This window comes from Rhinolophus hipposideros (genome assembly GCF_964194185.1).
Source record: "Rhinolophus hipposideros genome assembly, chromosome: 7".
Classification (NCBI taxonomy): Eukaryota; Metazoa; Chordata; class Mammalia; order Chiroptera; family Rhinolophidae; genus Rhinolophus; species Rhinolophus hipposideros.
Window position 1 is genome coordinate 43,182,904 of NC_138053.1, and position 21,221 is coordinate 43,204,124.

General features: G+C 35.2%; 1 protein-coding gene and 1 long non-coding RNA gene across 5 annotated transcripts in view; one reads left to right on the forward strand and one right to left on the reverse strand.

Moving 5' to 3' along the window:
- Positions 1–8,763: 8,763 nt before the first annotated feature.
- LOC308499889 lies at positions 8,764–11,039 on the reverse strand. The gene is made up of 2 exons (XR_013993649.1): positions 10,939–11,039; positions 8,764–10,551 (listed from the first exon to the last, which is right to left on the reverse strand). It is a non-coding gene; the product is annotated as an uncharacterized lncRNA (long non-coding RNA).
- Positions 11,040–11,105: 66 nt separating this feature from the next.
- TMEM161B (transmembrane protein 161B) overlaps positions 11,106–21,221 on the forward strand; it is a 68,830-nt gene continuing 58,714 nt past the window's right edge. For 2 of the 4 annotated variants that reach the window (XM_081053773.1, XM_081053775.1), the window contains exon 1: positions 11,347–11,482. Coding sequence is in view for 2 of the 4 variants with exons in the window: in XM_081053774.1 (XP_080909900.1) it covers positions 11,243–11,245 (3 nt within the window). In the remaining 2 variants the exon portion in view is untranslated. Of the gene's footprint in view, positions 11,246–11,346; positions 11,483–21,221 lie in introns of those variants that run through there. The other 2 variants (XM_081053774.1, XM_081053772.1) reach the window with 2 other exon arrangements.

Here is a 21,221-nt window from a genome sequence, read left to right on the forward strand (position 1 = left end):
AGGGCACTAACAGGAAGATATGAAGTTAAGGGTGCAGTTGTAAAGCCCTTAAGACCTCAGAAGGATCAAGTGTGGTATCTCAGAGTATTTTCATTCAGACATACAGGATGTGCTTCACAACCTCTTAAATTACAGGGCTTCAAAGAAGTTTAAGGGTGTGGAGCATCAAAAGCCCAAGGTAAAAAAGGGTTTATATGGGAGAGATTTATGGGTATCGCTTTGTCTAAAGGTGTAAATTCAAATAAAATTTATAGGAGACTCACAAAGTTTATAAGAGAATTATAGTTGCAGAATACAATTTTAAAGAGACTTTTAAAAAAGGAATTATGTTAAAAGGCTGTTTGCCAGCCTGGACAGAAAGGGACAGGGTATCATATGAACAGAGGCTTTAGACATCCAGGTTTCTGTAGGCACAATGATCTACACGGTTGTAAACATGCGTAGGTAGGAGAGACCAGAAGGCAGAGTTAAGAGCCATGGAGAATTACTAGCAGGCCTTGGATCTTAATCAAGGAACTGCCAACCTGTGCCCAGGTGGATTTCAGAATTTCTGTGAACTTGTGTGCCTCATTCTTTCCCCCTTCCTCTTTCAAATACACATGGTTATCCTACCCACTTTATATTAGGTGTGCGTAGGCAGATACTGCAAGTCTTTAGTTTATAGGTATGCAGATGAAGAAAAATTCTATTTAAGGAGCTGTGCTTATGGGAGTATACCTGAAAAAGCCTCACCCATACCCAGGCTTGATTTAGATTTCTAGACTTTTAGCTATTGCTATAATGGGATGAGAGTTTTGGAGAACTTTGGGAGAATATATTTTGGATATGGGAAGGATGTGACTCTTTGAAGGCCAAATTGTGGAAGCCACAATGTTTTCATGCTTTTGTGTAGTTCCCTCCCACATTGTATCAGGGATCATCCATGGGACTAAAAGAATACAGGAGTAATGATATATCACTGAGTGATTTTAACTTCTCTCTCTTGGATCCCTTACTCTGGGGAAAGCCAGGGCCCATGCTGTGAGGATACTAAGGAAACCTTGTGAGTGAGCCATCTTCGAAATGGATTTTCTATCACCTGTCAAGCATTCAGAAGACTGTAACCCAGTCTGCAAACTCCTAAGACCCTGGGCCAGAATACCTAGCTAAGCCACTCCTGGATTCCTGATCCTCAGAAACTGTGAGAGAAATACTTTTAGTTTTAAGCTGTTTAGTCTTGGGGTAATTTGTTATACAGCAACAAATAACTAATAACAAGTTTATACATTGCTTCATACGTCTTTTAAGTAAGCCTCTTTTAATCTACAATTTTCTTCATCTTCTTTCTCCCTCTCTTGCAACATATTTGTTGAAGTTAATTTGTCCCATAATCTTTCATAGATTGAATTTTCCTGATTGCATAGTCACGGTGTTTAACATGTTCTCTATATTTCCTGGTATCAGGTTCAGTTTTTTTCGGCAAGGTTTTTAAATAGGTGATGGTGTGTTTTTCCATTAAAAGGTATACAGTTTCCTTATTTGTCATGTTAGCAGCTGTTTATGTAAAAATGAATAAATCCATTTTATCATTATAAATCTCAAAATGGAAATTTTCTGTCATTCCTTCTTCATTTATTGTTACACAAATATAAAGAACTTCCCCTCATTTACTATTTGGTTAACTTTGGTACAATTCATATGTGTTTGTTTTTTTTTTTAACTGGTTTTCAAAATAATCAATGGATTCCATAGCATCCTCCATTGTTGACAACTAGATGCTTTTTGTTAGTTTTACTATGATTATGAACTCATGGATTTAAAGACATTTGATAATTTGGTACATTCCAATCCATTGCATTTGTTATGTTCCAACTTGTGCTCAGGTGTATTTCAGAATTTCGAACCTGTATATCCTTATTGATATTCGAACTGTCCCAACTTTGGCCAGTGGGATGCTTTTCAGTTGTCTCCTGAGTCCCGTTTGACATGACCTTACTAGTCTTTGACAGCTTTCTTCTAATCTTGCACAATAAAATGTTACAAGTTCAATATAATTCCTGTGCTTAACTGAAATCAACTACTACTCTAAGGGTTTATGGTGTCTTTTGAACAAAGGCTTTTAATATATTTAAATACAGTTGTTTTTTTCTCTACAGTTTGCATTTCCTTACCATAAGATCATAAAGATGCCTTGCATCTTGTCTTCTGAAAGTTAAATAGAATTTCATTTCACATTTAAATCTTTAATTCACCTGAAACTTGTTTTTTCTGTATGGTGTTAAATAGGGAGGTACAATTTCATTTTCTTCCATATGGATATACAGCAACAGTTATGTTCTTTTCCCCATTGACTTGCAATGCCATCTGTCTTAGACCAAGAGTCCTTGTAAGAGTACATCTACTTCTAGGCTTGTATTCCAGCATAAATCAATTCTTCCATCACTAAGACAATCCCATGCTATCCTATTTACTATAGCTTTAACAGGTTTATTGAGGCCTAATTCACATACTATACAATTCACCCATTTAAAGTGTACAGTGGATGGTTTTTAGTGTATTCACTTATACGCAATCATCATAACTTCAGAACATTCTCATCACCTCAAAAAGAAACCTCATATTCTTTAGCTATCACTATTCGATGCCACCAAACCTCACTATCCCTAAGCAACCACTAATACACTATCTTTATATATTTCCTATTGTGGACATTTCACATGAGTACACCCATGTAATATGTGGGGGTTTTTGACTGGCTTCTTTCACTTAGTGTAATGTTTTCAAGGTTCATTTACGTTATAGCACGTAGCCATACTTCATTCCTTTTTATGAAGCCAAGTAACATTCCACTGAATATACATTTTGTTTATCCTTTGATCACCTGATAGATATTTGTGTTGTTTCTACATTTTGGCTATTACGAATACCTAATTAATACTATCTAAAAATAACTCTTATCTTACAAGTCAATTCCCTCCATCTTAAACTTTTTACTTCTGGAATATCTTGACATTCTTGACCCTTTGCTCTTTCATATAGACTTCAGAATCAGCTTGTCAGTTTTCTGGGAAAAACTCATTTGGGAGTTTTATTATAATTGCCTTCATTGTGTAGGGGAGAATCTTAATTCCAAAGTCTCTAAATACTTGAGCATGGTATATTTCTCTTTTTAATAGACATTATTTAATACCATTCAATAATGCTGTGTGATTTTTTTCCCTTAAAGGTCTTCTATATTTTCTAATTTACTCCTATGTAATTTATATATATGTATTTTAAATAGAATTTATTTGTTTATTCCCCTTCTTCCACTTCCCCCTTCCCACCCCCACCCCCCAGACACTCCAGTTAAAGCTGTTGTTTCTCAGTCTAGTTGTGTAGGACACAGCACCCTGGCCCATGCTGGTATTATGAGCCTTGCGCCCTGTTCCCCTTTTCCCTTCCCTTCTCCCCTTTCCCCTCCAAGCAGTCTGCAGCTCACAGCAGCTCACCACAGCTCTAGCCAGCAGCCGGCAATGGCAGCACACAGCAGCCCAGGTAGCTCAAGCCAACTTCCGGCTGTTCACAGCAGCCCAGCTCCAGGGAGAGCTGTTGTTCACATTCTTAGCTGTAGAGGGCACAGCTCACTGGCCCAAGTGGGAATCCAACCTGTGAGCTCCGCGCTCCAACCACCTGAGCCACCTCCTGAGCCACGGGGCCAGCCCAGTAATTCAACCACCTGAGCCACAGGGCCAGCCCAGTAATTCATATTTTTAAAACAATACGGTAAATGGTATCATTAAAAAAATCAATTTCTAAAAGTTTCTTTCTGCTGGGGAGAAACCCAATTTACTTTTTTTTAATATCGATACAGAGAATCCTTGCAAAACTCTTATCTTAATAATTAATCTGTAAATTACGCTTCTTTATTTCCAATCTTTGTATCCTTTGTTTTTATTGCCTTATAATGCTAGCTGGTAGCTCCAATATGGTAGCTATTCCTGATTCTAAGGGATTGTTTCAAAAATTTCATTTTTAAATTGTTGTAGGTTTTATTGACTTAGGGAAGTCTGCACAATTCTACTTTGGCAAAAGGTTTTATCCACATCTGTCATTTTTTTCTAAAGCTTATAGATTTTCTCTGTTAGTCTTCTAACATGCTAAAATACATAAAACCTGATCATGTTTTACTATCTTTTTTACACATTTCCTGGGTTCTGTTTGCTATTTTATTTAGGATTTTTGCCTCTATCTTCATGCATATAACTGGTGTCTCTTTTACTTTCCTTACCAAGTTTAGTAAGCCTAATAAAATGTATACAATCACATCTCTTTTCTATACTCTGGAATGCTGTGTGTACTATTGGAATTTGTTCTTTGAATGTTTGGCAAGTCTGTTTTCTTTTTTGGAAACGTCTACTGATTCAATCTCTTACACAGTAATCAGACCCTCCATATTTTCTATTTCGTCTTAAATGACTTTTGAAAGGTTACACTTTTCTGGAACTATTTCACTTACTCTTTTCTATTTATTACCGTGTTTTCCCGAAAATAAGACCGAGCCGGACAATCAGATCTAATGCGTCTTTTGGAGCAAAAAGTAATATAAGACCTGGTCTTATTTTACTATGAGAATGGTCTTATATTAATTTTTGTTCCAAAAGATGCATTAGAGCTGATTGTCTGGCTCGGTCTTATTTTCAGGGAAACACAGTATAACAAAATTGTTAATGATATCTCCTCAATCTCTACAGTGTTTGAATAATGTCCTTATTTTCATTTCTAATATTCTTTGTGTCTGCTTTCTTTCTTGGGTAACCTTGTCCAAAATTTGTTAATGTTGTTATTAAAAGATACAACTTTTTTTTCAATTATAGTTGACATACAATATTAAATTAGTGTCAGGTGTATAACATAGTGATTAGACCTTTTTATCACTTACATAGTGATCACCCCAATAAGTCTAGTACCCATTTGACACTATATATAGTTATTACAATATTACTGACTATATTCCCTATGCTGCACTTTACATCCTCCTGACTGTTATTACGTTTGGCAATTTGTACAAAAAGATACAACTGTTATCTCTGTTGCCACTCTGTGTTGAACATTTGCTTTCTGCTTCATTCATTTCATTACTTTTATTTTACTTTCATTATTCTTTTCCTAATCCCTTAGGTTTAGGACAGATTATTAGCTCTTTAATTTTCACTCTTCCTCAAGTATTTAAAGTTTTCAGTTTTCTTATAAGTACTGTTTTACTGTTCTATAGGTATTGATATGCAGTGTTTCTGTCATTATTCAGTTCTGAATACATATTTTCTGTTTTTCTTTGAGAATCATTATTTGAATTAGACCCATTTTGCATGGAAATAGGTTTCTTATTTTCCAAATATATGAGGTTTTCTAGATTTCTGTTGTCATTCATTTCTAACTTAATTATACTGCAATTAGAAAATGTGATCTAACTGATACCAATCCTTTGAAATTTTGAAATACTTTTAATGGTTAAATTTTGTAAATGGTTTCTGTGTACTTAAAATATTTTTTATATCTACTTTTAGTAAATAAATATTTTTTCATATCTACTTTAAAATTTTTTTAATATCTACTTTTAGATGGACTAGGTAATTGGCACTAGCCCTTCTCTTGAAAACAACTAGAAAGTCTAGACAAAATATAAAACAAACACCTAAAGGCATTAGAGAGCTAGTGAGCAGTAGAAAATACAGAAGGAAAAAACAGAGCTTTGAACCTAGACTTTATGATAGCTTTTTCTCCGGGTTATCTGCTGATTCTTGAAAAGGTGGCTAAGAAGCTGAACAGTTTCTGACTAACTCATAGAATTAAAAAGACAAAAATGGTGGTTCAGGGCCTGCTCTGGTAAACTCTATGGGCTTCAAGTAAATATCTATACCCTGGGAAAAAGTAACAGAATAGATTAAAGTGACTTTTAGATTACTGGTGCCCAAAGCCTCTGCGAGACATAAATCCTTTCTGCAGAAAATATCATCATTTTAGATCCCAAAGTATATTTTTCACATACTAGCTCTGGCATTCAATCAAAAAGAACATAAAATAACATAAATTAACAAAATTTTATAAATAAAAATAAATATATAAATAAAGTAACATAATATAAAATAGTATGAGACATAGAATAAGACAATATGATAAACAACAACTACAACAAAGAAACAAAAGAAGCTTCAGACAACATCAGACCTCATAGTTTACTAAACAGAGGTTATAATTATGCCTAATGTTTGAGAAAATATCAGGTTGAGATAGATAATTGAATAGGTAACTGGAAATATAAAACAGAGCCACACAGAAATGTTTGAACTGACAACAACCAGAAGATAAAAACTGAAATACATCCTTCAACAGATATGTTTAACAGGAGATTAAAGACTATTAAAAACACTGAACTGAAAAAAAGGTAAGAATTATCCAGAATGAACCACAGAGAAACAAATGGAAACATAAAGTATAAAGTGAAATGATCTTACATACATTTATGTGGAGTACCAAAAGGAGGGTAGAGGAAAGAATGGTGGAGAGGCATTATTTTATGAGATTAAGAGCTGAGAATTTTCCAAAACAGAATAACATCTAGATTCCAGATTCAAGAAGTACCACAATCCTCAAAAAGAAAACAAACACAAACAAACAAAATACATTTAGTCATATAATAAAACTACTTCAAATTTAAGACAAACATCTTCAAAGCAACCAGAGGAAAAAAGAGATTACCTTTAAAGGGGCAAAAATAAAAGTGACACTATTTCTCAGAAAAATTATAGAAGCCAAAAGCAATGGAATGTATCTTCAAAATGATCAAATAAAATAGCTGCTAATTCAATAAAAACATTCTTTGAAAATAAAAGTGAAATAAATTCAGAATACAAAAACTGAATTTGTCACTGGCAGACATTTACAAAAGGAAATACTAGAGCATGTTCTTTAGGCAGAAATATGATTCCAGACAAAGTAAAATTTTGTAAATATAAAAATACATTATATAAAAATAATATCTTGAAGAATTTAGAAAATATATATTAAGTATACACAATATATATAACATGAAGTGAGGTAGTAGACACATGAAGTCTAGTCCTTACATTGTCCAGATGAGGTACAATACAAATTATTAAAATATAGAACAGTCAAGTTTATGGGGTGAGAGAAATGGGATAAATAAAAATAATCAATCTAAAAGAAGGCATAAAAGGAGAAAATCAATATAGGAAAGATGGGACAAACAAAAAGCAAATAATAGTTGATTTAAATCCGTGTGTGTGTGTGTGTGTGTGTGTGTGTGTGTGTGTGTGTGTGTGTATGTTACAAGAAAGAGGAATAAACATCCAATCAAAATATAAATATCAGAATAGATTTAAAAAAACATTATTGCATATTAGTTCTTAGGTTAAAATGCTTTTTCCATTGCACTTAGAATAAAATCCAAACCCTTTCCTGCCTTTCAATGCCAATGTAATTTAGCGCTTTCCTACCCTTAAACTTATTCTTCTTTTAGTCACTATGCTCCAACCAGGCAGGCATTCTTTTGGTTCTTGAATTATTCAAGCTAGTTCATGTCTTAGGGTTTTATATTATTGTCCCCTTTGCAAGTGATAGTTTACCTAATTTTTGCAAAGCTGGGTTCTCCTGTCAAAAACAGCTTAAAAGGCATTTTCTTAGATTTCCTGTCACCTAATCTAAGATAGTCATCTATTTTAATTTTCTGCCTAGCACTATTATCATCTTATATTTTTATTGCTTATTTATGACCTATTACCAGTAAAATGCAAATTCCCTCATAGCAGGGACCTTGCCTAGCCTCTATTTACCACAGATTCCCCAAGTCTACAACAGTGACTGAGACAAGTGGATACTCAATTATTATTTAATGAATGAATAAAGCTACTTGAGGTTTTATACCGATAGGTACTTTCTTATTGTTTTGTATGTTTAATGCTCTTGGTTTTGTTTAACGACTTTCGTGATACCAAAAGGTATCAAATGATTTCAAGATCCCATTTATGTATGTTAGTGATCCTTGAAAATGTGCATTGTATAATTTGTGTAAAATTTGCAGGAGTTATTCTACCAATTAATGAGATGTGTAGTGCAGTCCTAGATATAACTATGATAACATGTAAAAAAGGAAAGTTTCGGAGAAAGGCTACTGAATTATTAGAGTTGTAATATGCTTCTGAAGAACATGTTCATTTGTCCCAAATTATGAAGATGAGACTAATATAGGTGGATGTTACAAAGCATAAATAATAATTTTTTAAAAGCTCCTTTCATTCATTCTTAAGAAAATACACTTTTAAAAAATTACCCCCTTACAGAAACATTGTTTTAGCGTGGTAATTCCAGGAATGGTAATTGATATATTTTGGTTACTTCCTTTTTTACTCTGTTCTGTGCTTACAATTTTTTTCACATCAAAGCAATCATACTGGTCATAATTTTGCATCCTGCTCTTTCTTCTGAGAAAATAAAAATTTTCCATTAGAAAAACTAGTCTAATGGCTTTTTAAAAATTGCTGTAGTATATTCCACTAAGCGTACATGATAGAATTTGATCTCTAATTGTTAAAGATTGTTCCTAATTTCTTACCTAATATTGCTACAAATAACATTTTTGTCCGTAACATTCATTTAAATGGTATTTCTTAAGGGGAAGGGGATGGGCAACACAAAAAGAAGGTCCAGTTCTCTCAGGCATTTGTCTACTTAGGAAAACAATATACATTGGGGGAGGGGACTACAAAGGCACAGTATAAGAATGCATATATAATAATAATATTTATTAAAGTTAAGAATAGTGGAAATTTCTTAGGAGGAGGAGCTAACAAGAAAAACATTTTGCAAAGAATATGGAGCTGAACTTGGAAAAAGTGATGTCTTAATGGCTGAAAATGTTCCAGGTTGGTGTGGTGTTGAAAGAGGTAACTTTTCGTTGGTGTTCTTTAGTATTTAAGAACAGTTCTCACTCAGGAAGCTCTCAACACAAAGCTCTAATAGTAAGCAACCAAGATTTTTATCAAGGATTGGACTCCTACCCACCTTGCCAAAAACTACCAAATTTCTTTTTACTCTCCATCATCCAGATCTTTTTTCCCTTTTGTAATTCTCCCATTTCTTTATAATTTTGTCAAAGATTCTCATCTAAGTAACGGAAATAGGTAAATCCCTCTACTTCAAGACATGTAACTAATGCAAAACATTATAATTTTTCTGTGGGATAAAAACAAACAAAAAACTTGGAAATGCCGTCTTAAAACATACATTGTATGCATTTCAATCTTTAAAAAACATTACTTATAACAGACCTTTCATAATGTAATAGAAATAATGTTAACAGAAACATGAAAGGACACGAACCAAAGGTTATCAATTTGCCATACACCAAATAAGGAACAAAGAACCATGATCTATGAAAAATAATAAGGTAACAAATACTGACTGTGATTTCCTTTCATGGTTTTACTCTGGCAGGGATGGATTCCACCCTGATAATAATTCCAGTCTTACTGTCACTTAGAAGAAGATGCTTTGTGAACCTCAATGAGGCTGCCAGGTTTAGGACGGATGTTAAGAACCAGTGTCAGGTACGAAAGGGAAAGATTTCACAGGATGTGTCGTCACTGACAGACTGACAGCCACTTTCCTTCTGCACCTCCTCTTCCTCAAGGACAGCAGCTGCTTCCCACAGACACACCAGCGGGCGACTCCCGTCCCTCTACCACACTTAACCATTTGCAGGTGCCCTGGGGCCGGCCTGTTTACAACCTAGTCCTTCCCCAGCAGAAGTGGGACCCTCAGGGAAGTTCTGGATCCCTCCACAGCAGGATGGTCCACAAGCTGCTTGGCACCCTCCCCCCACCTCTAGCTGTTTCCAGTATTAATACTGACGATTCCTGTATCTTCTCTAATTAAGCTATTAACCTGCCCACAAAACACAATTTAAAGTAAAAACAACCTGTCCTCAGTCTCTAGCCCCCTTTCTAACATAAAGCACCGGCCCCGTGCACGCTTCTCTTGCATGGCTCAGAACTATGAAACCCTGGGGTCTTTGACCACGTATGGCTTGGCTGTCAGCGCAGTCTGAGAAGGAGGGTGAGACAGAACATCTCCAGCCCCCTCTACCTGGCCAACCCTCTTAACTTCTGAAGCTTCCGAGTTCCCCACCCCAATTCCAGCTTGATGACAAAACTAGACACTTCGGCAAAGAGACCCCAGAGGTGAAACTGCAGATAAGAGTCTTAAGCAGGGATCCCCAAGTTGTTAGATTAATTTTTCTGGGATAAACGTGCCCTGTATATTCATTTCAAGCCTTCTTCCAGTACCACGTCTTATTAGAGCCCAATAAAAACGCAGAGAGAGTTGATGATGGGTACAGATTTTGGAAAGAAACAACACAAAAGTAAGAGATACATGGGAGTTTCACTTTCTTCCGGCTGGTATAGAGTTTTCAAACTAAAAGAAATCCGTCCATATTGTAAGATATTAAACAGGCCGAAGTCTCTCTTCCTGGTTTTTTCCTGCTCTTGGTAGACGTTCTTCTTCAGCTGGCATCTGTGAAGAGTGAAGAAATGTCTCACGATCAAATCTGACTTCCCTGAGGCAAGGCAGCGGGGAGGACCCACTAACGCAGGGAGCAAACGCGACCGAGAGAGGTCTGTGGAGATCCGCAGTCTCCAAGAAAGGCCAGCCAGAAAATGAGAAGGTAAAAAGAGAAAGGGCGTAGCTGAGCTGAAGCGAGTACTGCGGTGTGTCAGCACGAGCACGCCCTAACCGGTTTGCTCCTTCACTACCTCTGCTGGGCTTGGGGTCAGCGCCAACCACACTCACCAACCTGAGCCTCCATCACCTCCCAGGGTGAGGATACGCTCTTACGCAAACCACCCAACCTACCTCTGGATCCTCACAGGCGCGGCACCCGCGAGCCGCCCGCCCACCTACCTGTGCTGCGCCTGCGCCTCCCCGGCGCGTTTTCAAGGTCAGCACCGCCCCCAGCTTCTAACCTAGCACCCACGGAAGTGGCTGTAGAGGACGTCTTGCGTATCCTTACCTCTACGTGGCGTGGGGTCGCCGGCGCCCAGGAGAGGGGAGGGACTTCCTGTCCCGCGCGACAGAACTTCCGGCACAGCCGGAAGATCCTCTTTTTCGCGGTATCCAGAGGTTCCCGGCTGCAGGGTCGGGACCAGGGGTCCGGGAATCTCCCGGCGACTCCAGGGTTTCTTGTCCACGACCTGCCCTTGGCGCCATGGTGAGTCCATCTGTGAGGGCTAGAGTAACAGCAGTTGGGAGGAAGGGGCCGGGAGATCAGTCCTGTGACGGGAGCCGATCGGGTGCCCAGCTGAGGATGGAGCGGGCGGGAGCAATGGGATGAGCAGCAGGGCAGGACTGACCAAATGCCTTGGAGCCCCGGAGTGCCTGGGCCCCTGGACCCGTGAGGAAGCAGCATCTGTCCGGTCCAATCGTGAGTTCTGTCCAGGACTACGGAGTAAGTAGCCAAGATGTTGGTGATCCATTCACTTGTACGGCACGTGGCTCTAGGTGGTTTCCTAGTTGACCTTGCCCGGTAGATCATCTCCTCTCCTTCCTCCTTAGCAGTGGCCTAAAGCCTTGGTCTTAGAAATAAATGCTTTTAGCCTTTCCAGGCAGACACAACAGATTCCTTTCTGTAGAGAATCAACACCTGTCAGTTACCTAAGCGGCAAGGTCAGCTTATCTTTCAAACTCAGCCCTTTTAGAATTGGAAAGGGTGTCAAATGAAACATTCGGACTTAATAAGGAGAGGCTATTCGGAAGGAGTATTGCGATGGGGAGAATGCCCTGACCTTAAGATCTGCAAGAGTCAAAGGTTAGGCAAAAGGGGCTTTTCTCTATTGGGTAAGTGAAATTAAAGGGTAGTGTGATTGGATGGTAGTAGATCAGAGATTGTTTTACCCTCAGGCGGGCCTCCTCTGTGGAACTGTTCAGGAGGAGTTGCATGCTGTTTCAGACTGCGGGTGGGCCAAAGTTCAGGGACCTGGGGAAAGAGGATCTTAACCAGAATTTGGGTAACAGACGTTTTGTTCTGATTGATCTATGGGGACTAGCAATTCAACTAGTCATTTATGAAACAAAGAATGTGAATTTGCAGGTTTGTATCCAGCCTTGTTATAGGTAAACAAGAGCGGCATTAGTCTTAGCCCAAGTCCTGTGGGGACCAGTGGTTCTTTGCAGTGAGACTTTTCTAGGATACAAAAGGAGGGTGTGTGTGGGGCGGGGAGGGGGCGGCGGGGGTGATTTATTAACCTTTGCTGTTTTCCAGTATCTCAGGGGACTGGTAAAATTCAACGTTGTAAGTTACTTGACTATATAAAAGACTTAAAATCCTCATCTGGAGGGGATTCTTTCTTGGAATTTAGCTTCAGTTTGCCATGCTTTTTCAGGATCAAATGTTGACATCATTCAGCTATTGTGTATAATGATTGACTTTTGAATGACTTTCAGAAACTTGACTGAATATGAAACAAAAGAACCTCCAAATAATGTGGTTCCTAGTGCACTCTACTATGCTATGACTACTAACCTATGACTCTTGGGCGCTGTGTTTTAACCTCAGTGAATAATACATTATTCACATACAATAATATGTAATATTTTTTTACTTTTGTATCAATGAAATTAGACAAAGACAGGGAACAGTACAACAGGAAGGAACCAAAGATAAAAATTAGCCTAACTACTTCCCCCATCACCAGTTTTATAGAAGGAAGTATCTGAGGTTTAGAAATAGACAGTGATTTACTTAAGGTAACAGTGGTTTAGCATAGTCTGTACTAAAACTCAGATCTCCACTTCTTAAATTTAAGCTCAATTTTTGATCTCTTGGTCGGAGAAGTTGAAGATAGAATGTAATTTAAAACCTTGAATTCATAAATAGTCGTAGAGAAGTTGAATGTGAACTTATTTCCAGTATTCTTTAATACTAAATAGAAGCAAAACCCCTCTCTCCTGATAACTCAAAAAAGATAGTTTTGTTTTAAGCTAAGATAAACAAACTCATGCTGTTTTTCAAAATGTCACTTAAGAGAATGTCACCAGCAACCAGATACTCGATTCTTTTCATTCTGGTATTGCTTATAAGTTAATTTACTTAATTCTGCTTTAGCTTTCCTGGATATGAAATTGATCAGGTGTGTATATGTAAGTGTGATCAATGCTTGGAATCCTTCAAAAGAAAGGGTTTAGCCATTAAATGAAGTTAGCAAAGGTTGAATTTATTTAGGGTTCAGCTTGGTTGAATTGGGAACTTTTGTAGTTCTTGGCCAAATGATATACTGAAAATGCAATACTTGAACTCAGAAGACCCAGATTCTGCCCACTATTAGTTACATGAATATAGCAAAATCACCCAACTTAGTTAAGAGTCCTAACTTCCTCTTAGATAAGAGAAGTGGGACTTGATGGGGATTAAAAATTAAAGTACCTTTTAGCTCATTTATGATTTTATGACTTGACTCAGGACTTTTTTCAGAGTACGTACATGTTTCTGATTAAATAAGATTTAGTCTGATTTCCAGTGTTTTTTTCTTTGCTGTTTGATTCTGAAGTTTGATTTCTTTTGTCATTCGTTTTGTTTTTTTATACATCATGTAGGTAATATTTGGAATCTTTGTCCACATGTTTGGGCAAGTATTTCACTACTGTTTTAATGCGAGTTCAAAATGGAAAAATAAGACCTTGGGGCACCTTGATTTTATTTTTGTTTTAATTGGTATAAACTCTTTTCTCTTTGATACATTATGTATAATATAGCAAAATGCAGTAAATGATTGTGCATGCAATCAGGTTCTCCTTTTTTGAACAAATGACAATGGTATTATGATCCAGACTGAAAATACTGAGTATTCACTCTTAATTTTCTTGCGTTCATGTTGTGAAAATGGATAGTCTATAGAATTTACTAAATGAATAAAACTATATGTTTTATTATGTGTTTTGAGAATTACAGACCAACTTTAATCAAATAGATCTTTCCGCCATTGAAGCAGGAAAAGTAGATTAGAGCTAGCTCCTGGAATCGCATGCATCTCATGGCTTGTTTTATCTATGTAGCATCCTGTGGTAACTTTTCCTGCTGGGATTGAGCTGTGGTTTATTGGTGGGAGGGGGGGGGGTGTGAACCTCTGCTTTAGAGTTAATGAGAAAGTTTTCCTTTTGGTAGGTTGGAGGGGTGTTGGGAAGATGAATGTGGTAAATATTATAAGAGAAATACATATAATGTGCTTAGAGTACAGAGGGAAGTAATTCTAAATGGGGGAAGGGGGTTATGTAGCAGGTGATTTTATCTTGAGTTTTGAAAAGTGAGTTAGGACACCAGTTCTTAAATTTGAGTTTGCATAGGATTCACCTGTGTTGCTTGATAAACATGCTTAACTGGGCCTTGTTTGGGGGGTGGAGTTTCAGAATCTTATTTTTAATGAGGTTTACAGTTAAGTCTGAAACTGGTGGCCGTTAAACCACACTTTTGAGAGAACTCTAATGCAGACGTTAGATACTTTGATGAAGATATTGAAGGTTTTTGTGCCTAGCGATAATCAGACATGTTCAGTTTGTATATATGGTGGGTTGCTTTAATTGACTTTTGAATGTTTAACTTGCCTCGCATACCTGGAATAAATCCCACTTATTTGTGATGTATGATTCTTTTTATACATTGTTGGGTTTTGTTTAGGATTTTCTTTTGCATTTATATTTATGAGAAATGTTGGTCCGTAGTTTTTTTTATTTTCATTTTTTATTTTTCCTTATAATGTCTTTGCCTGGTTTTGGTATTAGGATAATAATGGCTTCATAGAACTGGTTAGGAAGTATTACCTCTGCTTCCAGCCTCTGAAAAAGATTATAGAGAATTGGTATAATTTCTTAAATGATTGGTAGAATTCACCAGTGAACCCATCTGGGCCTGCTGTGTTGTTTTGGAAAGTTATTAATTACTGATTCAGTTTCTTCAATAGATACCGACCTATTCAGCGTATTTTTTGTATCAGTTTTGGCAAATTGTGTCTTTCAAGAAATTGGTCTATTTTACCTAGGTTATAAAATTTGTGGGTATAGGGTTGTTCATAGTGTTCCTTTATGAGACTTTGAATGTCCATGGGCTCTGTAATATTTCCGCTTTCATTTCTTGTATTAGTAATTTGTTTTCTCCTTTTTTTTCTTAGTTATTCTGCCTAGAGGCTTATTGATTTTGTTGATCTTTTTAAAGAACCAGCTTTTGGTTTTATTAATTTTTCTCTTGATTTCTTGTTTTGAATTTTATTGATCTTTTTTCCTCTAATTCTTGTATTTTTTTCTGCTTACTTTGGATTTTATCTGCTCTTTTTCTAATTTCCTAAGGTGATACATTAGGTGATTTTGAATATTATTTTCTAATATATATGTATAATGCTATACATTTTCCTCTAAGCACTGCTTTTGCTGCATCCCATAAACTTTGATGTTATGTTTTTATTTTCATTTAGTTCAAAATATTTTTATCTTGAGATTTCCTCTTTGACCCGTCTGTTATTTAGAAATATGTTTTTTAATCTCTGTATTTTGGGATTTTCCAGTTTAATTCCATTGTGATCTGAGGGCAGACATTCTATGATTTCTAGTCTTTGAACTTTGTTAAAGTGTGTTTTATGGCCCAGAATGTGGTCTGTCTTGGTGAATGGACACGTATAGCATGAATGATGGATTCTGGCAGGTTTCATCAGTTAACCACATAGTGGCCAAGATTTGGGTTTATTCTCAGTTCTCTAATCTTTCCTCTGACTCTTCACATTCACTGCTTTCCTAAAGAGGCTTAGTTCAAGTAATAGTAGAAACTGTTCTCTTGATTAGCATTTGGTTGATTCAAGTTTAATTCTTAAGACTGGTTTATACTTTGAGTTTTGGTTCATTTTATTAGTTCTGAGATAAAAACTTAAAGCAAATTTGATTGATTTTTAGAAAATCAGGAGATATACTAACATTTCTAAGAGAGAATTTATTATTTTACGGTTGTACCATGGTTTTATCCATGTTACAAAGTCAAGAATGAACACAACTTTGGAACTTTGAAGAAATAAACTTGTCTGTAAATTGTGGGTCCTGTTGAAATGAACATTCTCTTGATTTTTATTGAAGTGATCATATGTTTTGTTTCACCAAACATTTAAAAATCATGCTTTTATCTCAAAAGTATTTTTTCAATCATTCGTTATTTGTTAAGCACCATCTATGTGTCAGGTACTGTTTTTGGCAACAGGGATATAACTGTTTATAAAATACAGACGGTCCATTATGGAGCTTATGTTTTATTGGGAGGTCTGATGACAAGCAAATGAGACATAGTATGTGGTAAATACAATGAAGAAAGATAAAACACATTAAGGGATCAAAAATGAGGAGCTTATTTTTCATAGGGCATTTAGGGAAACTCTCAATGAGGAGGTGACTTTGGAATAAATGTGAATTTGTGTATATACATTCAGACTAATATGCCTGGGACCTATAAGTACATATTTATGAACTGTACCCTAAAAGCTTACTATAGTATCAGGCACAAAGCTCATATTGTCTTTATCTGTATAAATCTTTTGATAAAGTTATATATTACCATTTTTCTAAACAGTGAACAGGAAAGTGATGTATATATTTTATTTTAAAAGCCCTATGGTAGTAGGTGATACTATATTTTATTTAATAAATTGCATTTTTGTGCCAAATTTTTTAGTCTTGTAAGTTATTACAGTTCTGGTGAGAATACAGCTCATTCACTCAAAATATCCTGATGTTATATCCATATCTTTGCTGATCTAAAACAGACTTAGTAATTCTGTTGTTAAAATACATTAAATATCTTTCATGTTTTGGCCATAAACAAAAGATTTAGGAAAACCTGAAACAATTTCAGCTTTTGATACTTTAATATTGAAACTCAGGACATGTTAATGTCTGATTATGATGTTTTATGTTATACTTATATTGCATTTTTATTTAAAAACATCTAGATATTATGAAAACCAATCTGCTCATATGCACGTACTTTTAAAAATGACTTTGGGAAAAGTGCAATAAATATATGGCACTGAATGTCTGCTTGAACTAGAACTAGATCTAGACCTCTATAGTTTGACTCAAGGTTCTGTGATTCTGAGTATATGAGTTTCTGGATATTGTTGATGTACATTTAGTTGCATATACATTGAGGGGACAAAGGAGGGGATATTCAATTTGTGCTAAGTTCAAGAAGAGTTCCCAAAGGATTGATTGGACTAGGTATTTAAAGGTAAGTAGAAATATGTCAGATGGATAAGAAATTGAGTTTTATTTTTCGTCAATAATAATAGCTGTGTTAACTTAATGATTAATATTTAGCTACTCTTATTAACTCATTTAAATTTCTATGGAAAATCATACAGCTAGTGGTAGTGGAATTTGACTTTAACCCAGGCTGTTTGGCCACTGTACTTTAGTGTCCATCTTATTGTTTATCTTTGATAAGTTTCACCTTACGAAAAGGACTAAATTTCAAAAACATTTTCCTATAGAAATAATATTATAATTAGTGACTATTACATGTCTAGAAACTCCTTCTCAACCTGGTTAAAAGCTAATATTACATCTCTTATGATTTTAGAGAAATTAATCATCACTGTCATGCATCTAATGAGTGACCGTTCTAACTCAGATGCCAAACACTGACACTGCTGCAGTAAGTCACAATAAGGGTTCCTTCAAATTCCTTACACTTGCTTTTATTTATCATAAAAATCCTTTAGAGAAAAAATAGACACTCAAGATGATAATGATGGGTCTTTGCAGTAAATTCTTGGGAGTAGAGAGGTTTGGATTGTGTAAAAAAGATGAGATGGAAATATTAAGGAGCATTGGAGAGAGAAAGGGAGACTTCTCCACAAATAGAAATACTTAATGAAAAAGAAACTTCAATAAGCTGTTCTGTTCCATATTACAAATATGTAATTATAGACTGCCATCAGTTAATGTCACATAGAAGGCACTATAAAGCTGTAGCGGTTTTTAAATAAATGTAATATTTTTATCTTTGTGATAAGCCTTTGAAATATTAATCTGAATTGCTTATTTTTTTATAGTTATCTATGTCTGCCCTTTACATAATGCTTAGCTGATTTTTTGTTATCTTTTACCTGTTGATGGCTAGTGTTTGCCCAAATGCAATGATCCTCAGAAAAAGCAATGCCATAGTTTCCTGCTTTCTTCACCTGAAAGAAGTCATACTAGAGGATTTTGCCCCACCAAAACTTCATTAACTTGAATGTTTATTATTTGTATCATTTAAGAAGACTTTGGCCATTTTTGTTATGAGTACAGATGATTGAAAATGGTTCCAATTTTTTTATGGGTTATGAGCATATGTGTTTATAAGTGTTTCATGACTAGAATTGTTAGTTTCTGGATACAGTCTTGCTCAAGAGAGAAGCCATGATGTTTTTTCCTCAAAAGTTTTGTTTTTATTAATGGCTAACTTCATTAGAATTTACTTCTACTTAAATTTATGCTTACTACTTCTCCCTTTCTTTCCCTTATTAAATTAGTTAACGTTAGGACAATGAAGACTCACTGTATAATTTATCACTAGACACCTAAGTTTGGATAGATCAGATGTTTCATAATGAATATACTAATCTTTTCCTTCCAGTCTTTAAGACAAAAAAGTAGAAAAGAATCTGGATAACTGGAATTAGAATTTATTTCCAACAATGTATCTTCTAGTCATTGTTGGAATTGATTTCCAACAATGTATCTTCTAGTCAACAATCTTTTCCAACAATGTATCTTCTAGTCTTTAAGACAAAAAAGTAGAAAAGAATCTGGATAACTGGAATTAGAATTGATTTCGAACAATGTATCTTCTAGGAGGGACAGATAAGAAAGTTTTGATGACATTCATTGTAATGTAAGTCATAACTAACTGAGAAATTTTTGGTTCATTAAGACTAAAACTATTTTCTAATTAGATTTCAACTAACATTCTTGATTTTTAATAAAGAGCTTCTCAGTCATTCATATCAGAGGTATTTACAGTCATAGCTCTTTCTCTTGATAGTGACTTAAAAAATTCAGATCATAAAGAAAATGAATAAGAATTAGAATTGGCCGAGGTAAATGAAAACAAAGCAAAAAACTAGAACTTGAATTTACAAATCAGAGAAATTCCCACAAACCACTAATTGAATAAAAATGCTGGGCAGTGGGGTAGGTGTATTCCTGTACATTTACTTGGAGCCGTGATTTCCTTTCAGGTCTCCTATAAATGATTGTTTATATAATCCTTCTGAGAAAGGGATAAGTATTCATTCCTAATAGCAATAACTACACATCACAGTCTTTGATGGTATTTAGAAATGGTAAATATGTGAATGCCAACAACCTATTGTGTATTTAATTAAAATATTGCAATCATCAACAATAAGGTCTTTTAAGATTTTGGAGATGATTTGCCAGCTCGTTATTTTATAGATAAGGAGTGTGTCTCAGAGAGGGCTTGTCTAATTGCTAGGTAGCTAGTTAATGACAGAACTACTATGACCCTAGTGTGTTTAATTATTCAACACATTAAAATGTTTACAGTGAATGCATCTTTCTAATAGTTAACATTAGGGGTTCAGTTTAATTTCTTGGCTTTTGTATATGGCTTAAAACTTAGAGTTAAGCTGAAATTTTTATTTTAAATTTGTTCAGTGAAGCTTTGTTACTCTACTTAATGAAGTTGTAATTTATAGGTTGTTTAAAAGTATTTGTAACAAAAGTACCTATTGCATTGAGAAGATTATCTTGTAAAAATAGGTATACCTCTTCCTCTCTGATTTGTAGAAAGCACAATATATTGTCTTTTGATCTTGAAGTGAATAATTTTCATCTTTATGCTAAACTTTATTGCTTGGCACATGGTAGGAACCTGAATGTAGTGAAACAGTGGGCAAATTTATGCTTTATTCTCATTTCATCTAAAAGGTAAATATTCAACTTGTATTGAAAGCCTGCTGTGCTAGGCACTTCCTTGATAATGGGGATGGGGCTGAAGAAATGAGATGAATACAGTTTTAGTAGGGGAGAGACGCTTAAATTGATGGTCACAGTTGAGAATGATAAAGGCTGTTTCGGAGTTTTGAGTATGTTTTTTAGCAAGGAATGTTTTATAGAGGAAGTGAAGGTTGGGGAATAAATAGGAATTGGTCTGAACAAGGTTACTTGTTAAGTGTCAAATACAAATTTATTAGTTTTGACTAATACCTTCTTAGCATATAGATCTGTAGGGATATTTTCTGTAATGTCAGAAAGTACAGTTTAGGAAGAATGGCAGAATTTAGGGATGCCTCCTTCCACTGAACCTTTCGTTTGTTACTTATCAGTACTATAATGAAACATTTATGCATGTCTAGAGATGAAGTGGCTTGTTAGTTAACATCTTTAAAAATATTTCATTCATCAACATTTTAATACTACTGGCTTGCTTTATATGAGATATTGCATAATTCATGTAACCTGTATCTGGAAAATTACCTTAAAATAAATAACTATTAGTTTTAACATTAATGTTAAAATGGTTTATGAATTATATTTTATTAGAATGCCTCTTCTGAAAAATTATCTATCCTTGCCCTCTATTTGTTGGTCTTCCACTCTGTCTTACCGATTTATATTGAGGAAAATGTCCTAAGTTTATTTTTAAATTTAATCAAATTCTAAAAAACGAGCCTGATACCATCTTCAGCAGAAAGCCTAGATGGAGTGCTGCTTTTGAATATAGTTATGTCAAATTCATGCATTTTGTGTTGTCTAAAATTAAGACATTTAGGATGTATCTAGGCATTTTATTGAGGGTTTACGATTTTTTACCTTAAAGTACTTTAATTTCTTACTCTTGAGTTGGAAAATAGCAAAACTTTCTGGTTGTATTTTTTTTTACTTAAAGAAATTACACATGTATTGTGCTGTGAAACATTGAAACTGGCAAACCAAACTAATCCTGTAAACAGTTAAATTTGAAAACCCACGTTCTTGAGTTCAAAATCATAGTGTTGATAGTTGTGCTTTATACTTTTTGCTCATTTTACCTTCTTATATATAATTCTATTTGTCATATTAATTTAGACTGTAAAATTGCTCTTTGGTTGATCCAAACAGGTAAATATCTGTGGTTTCAATGATTAAATCAATAAATGTGTATTAAATATCAA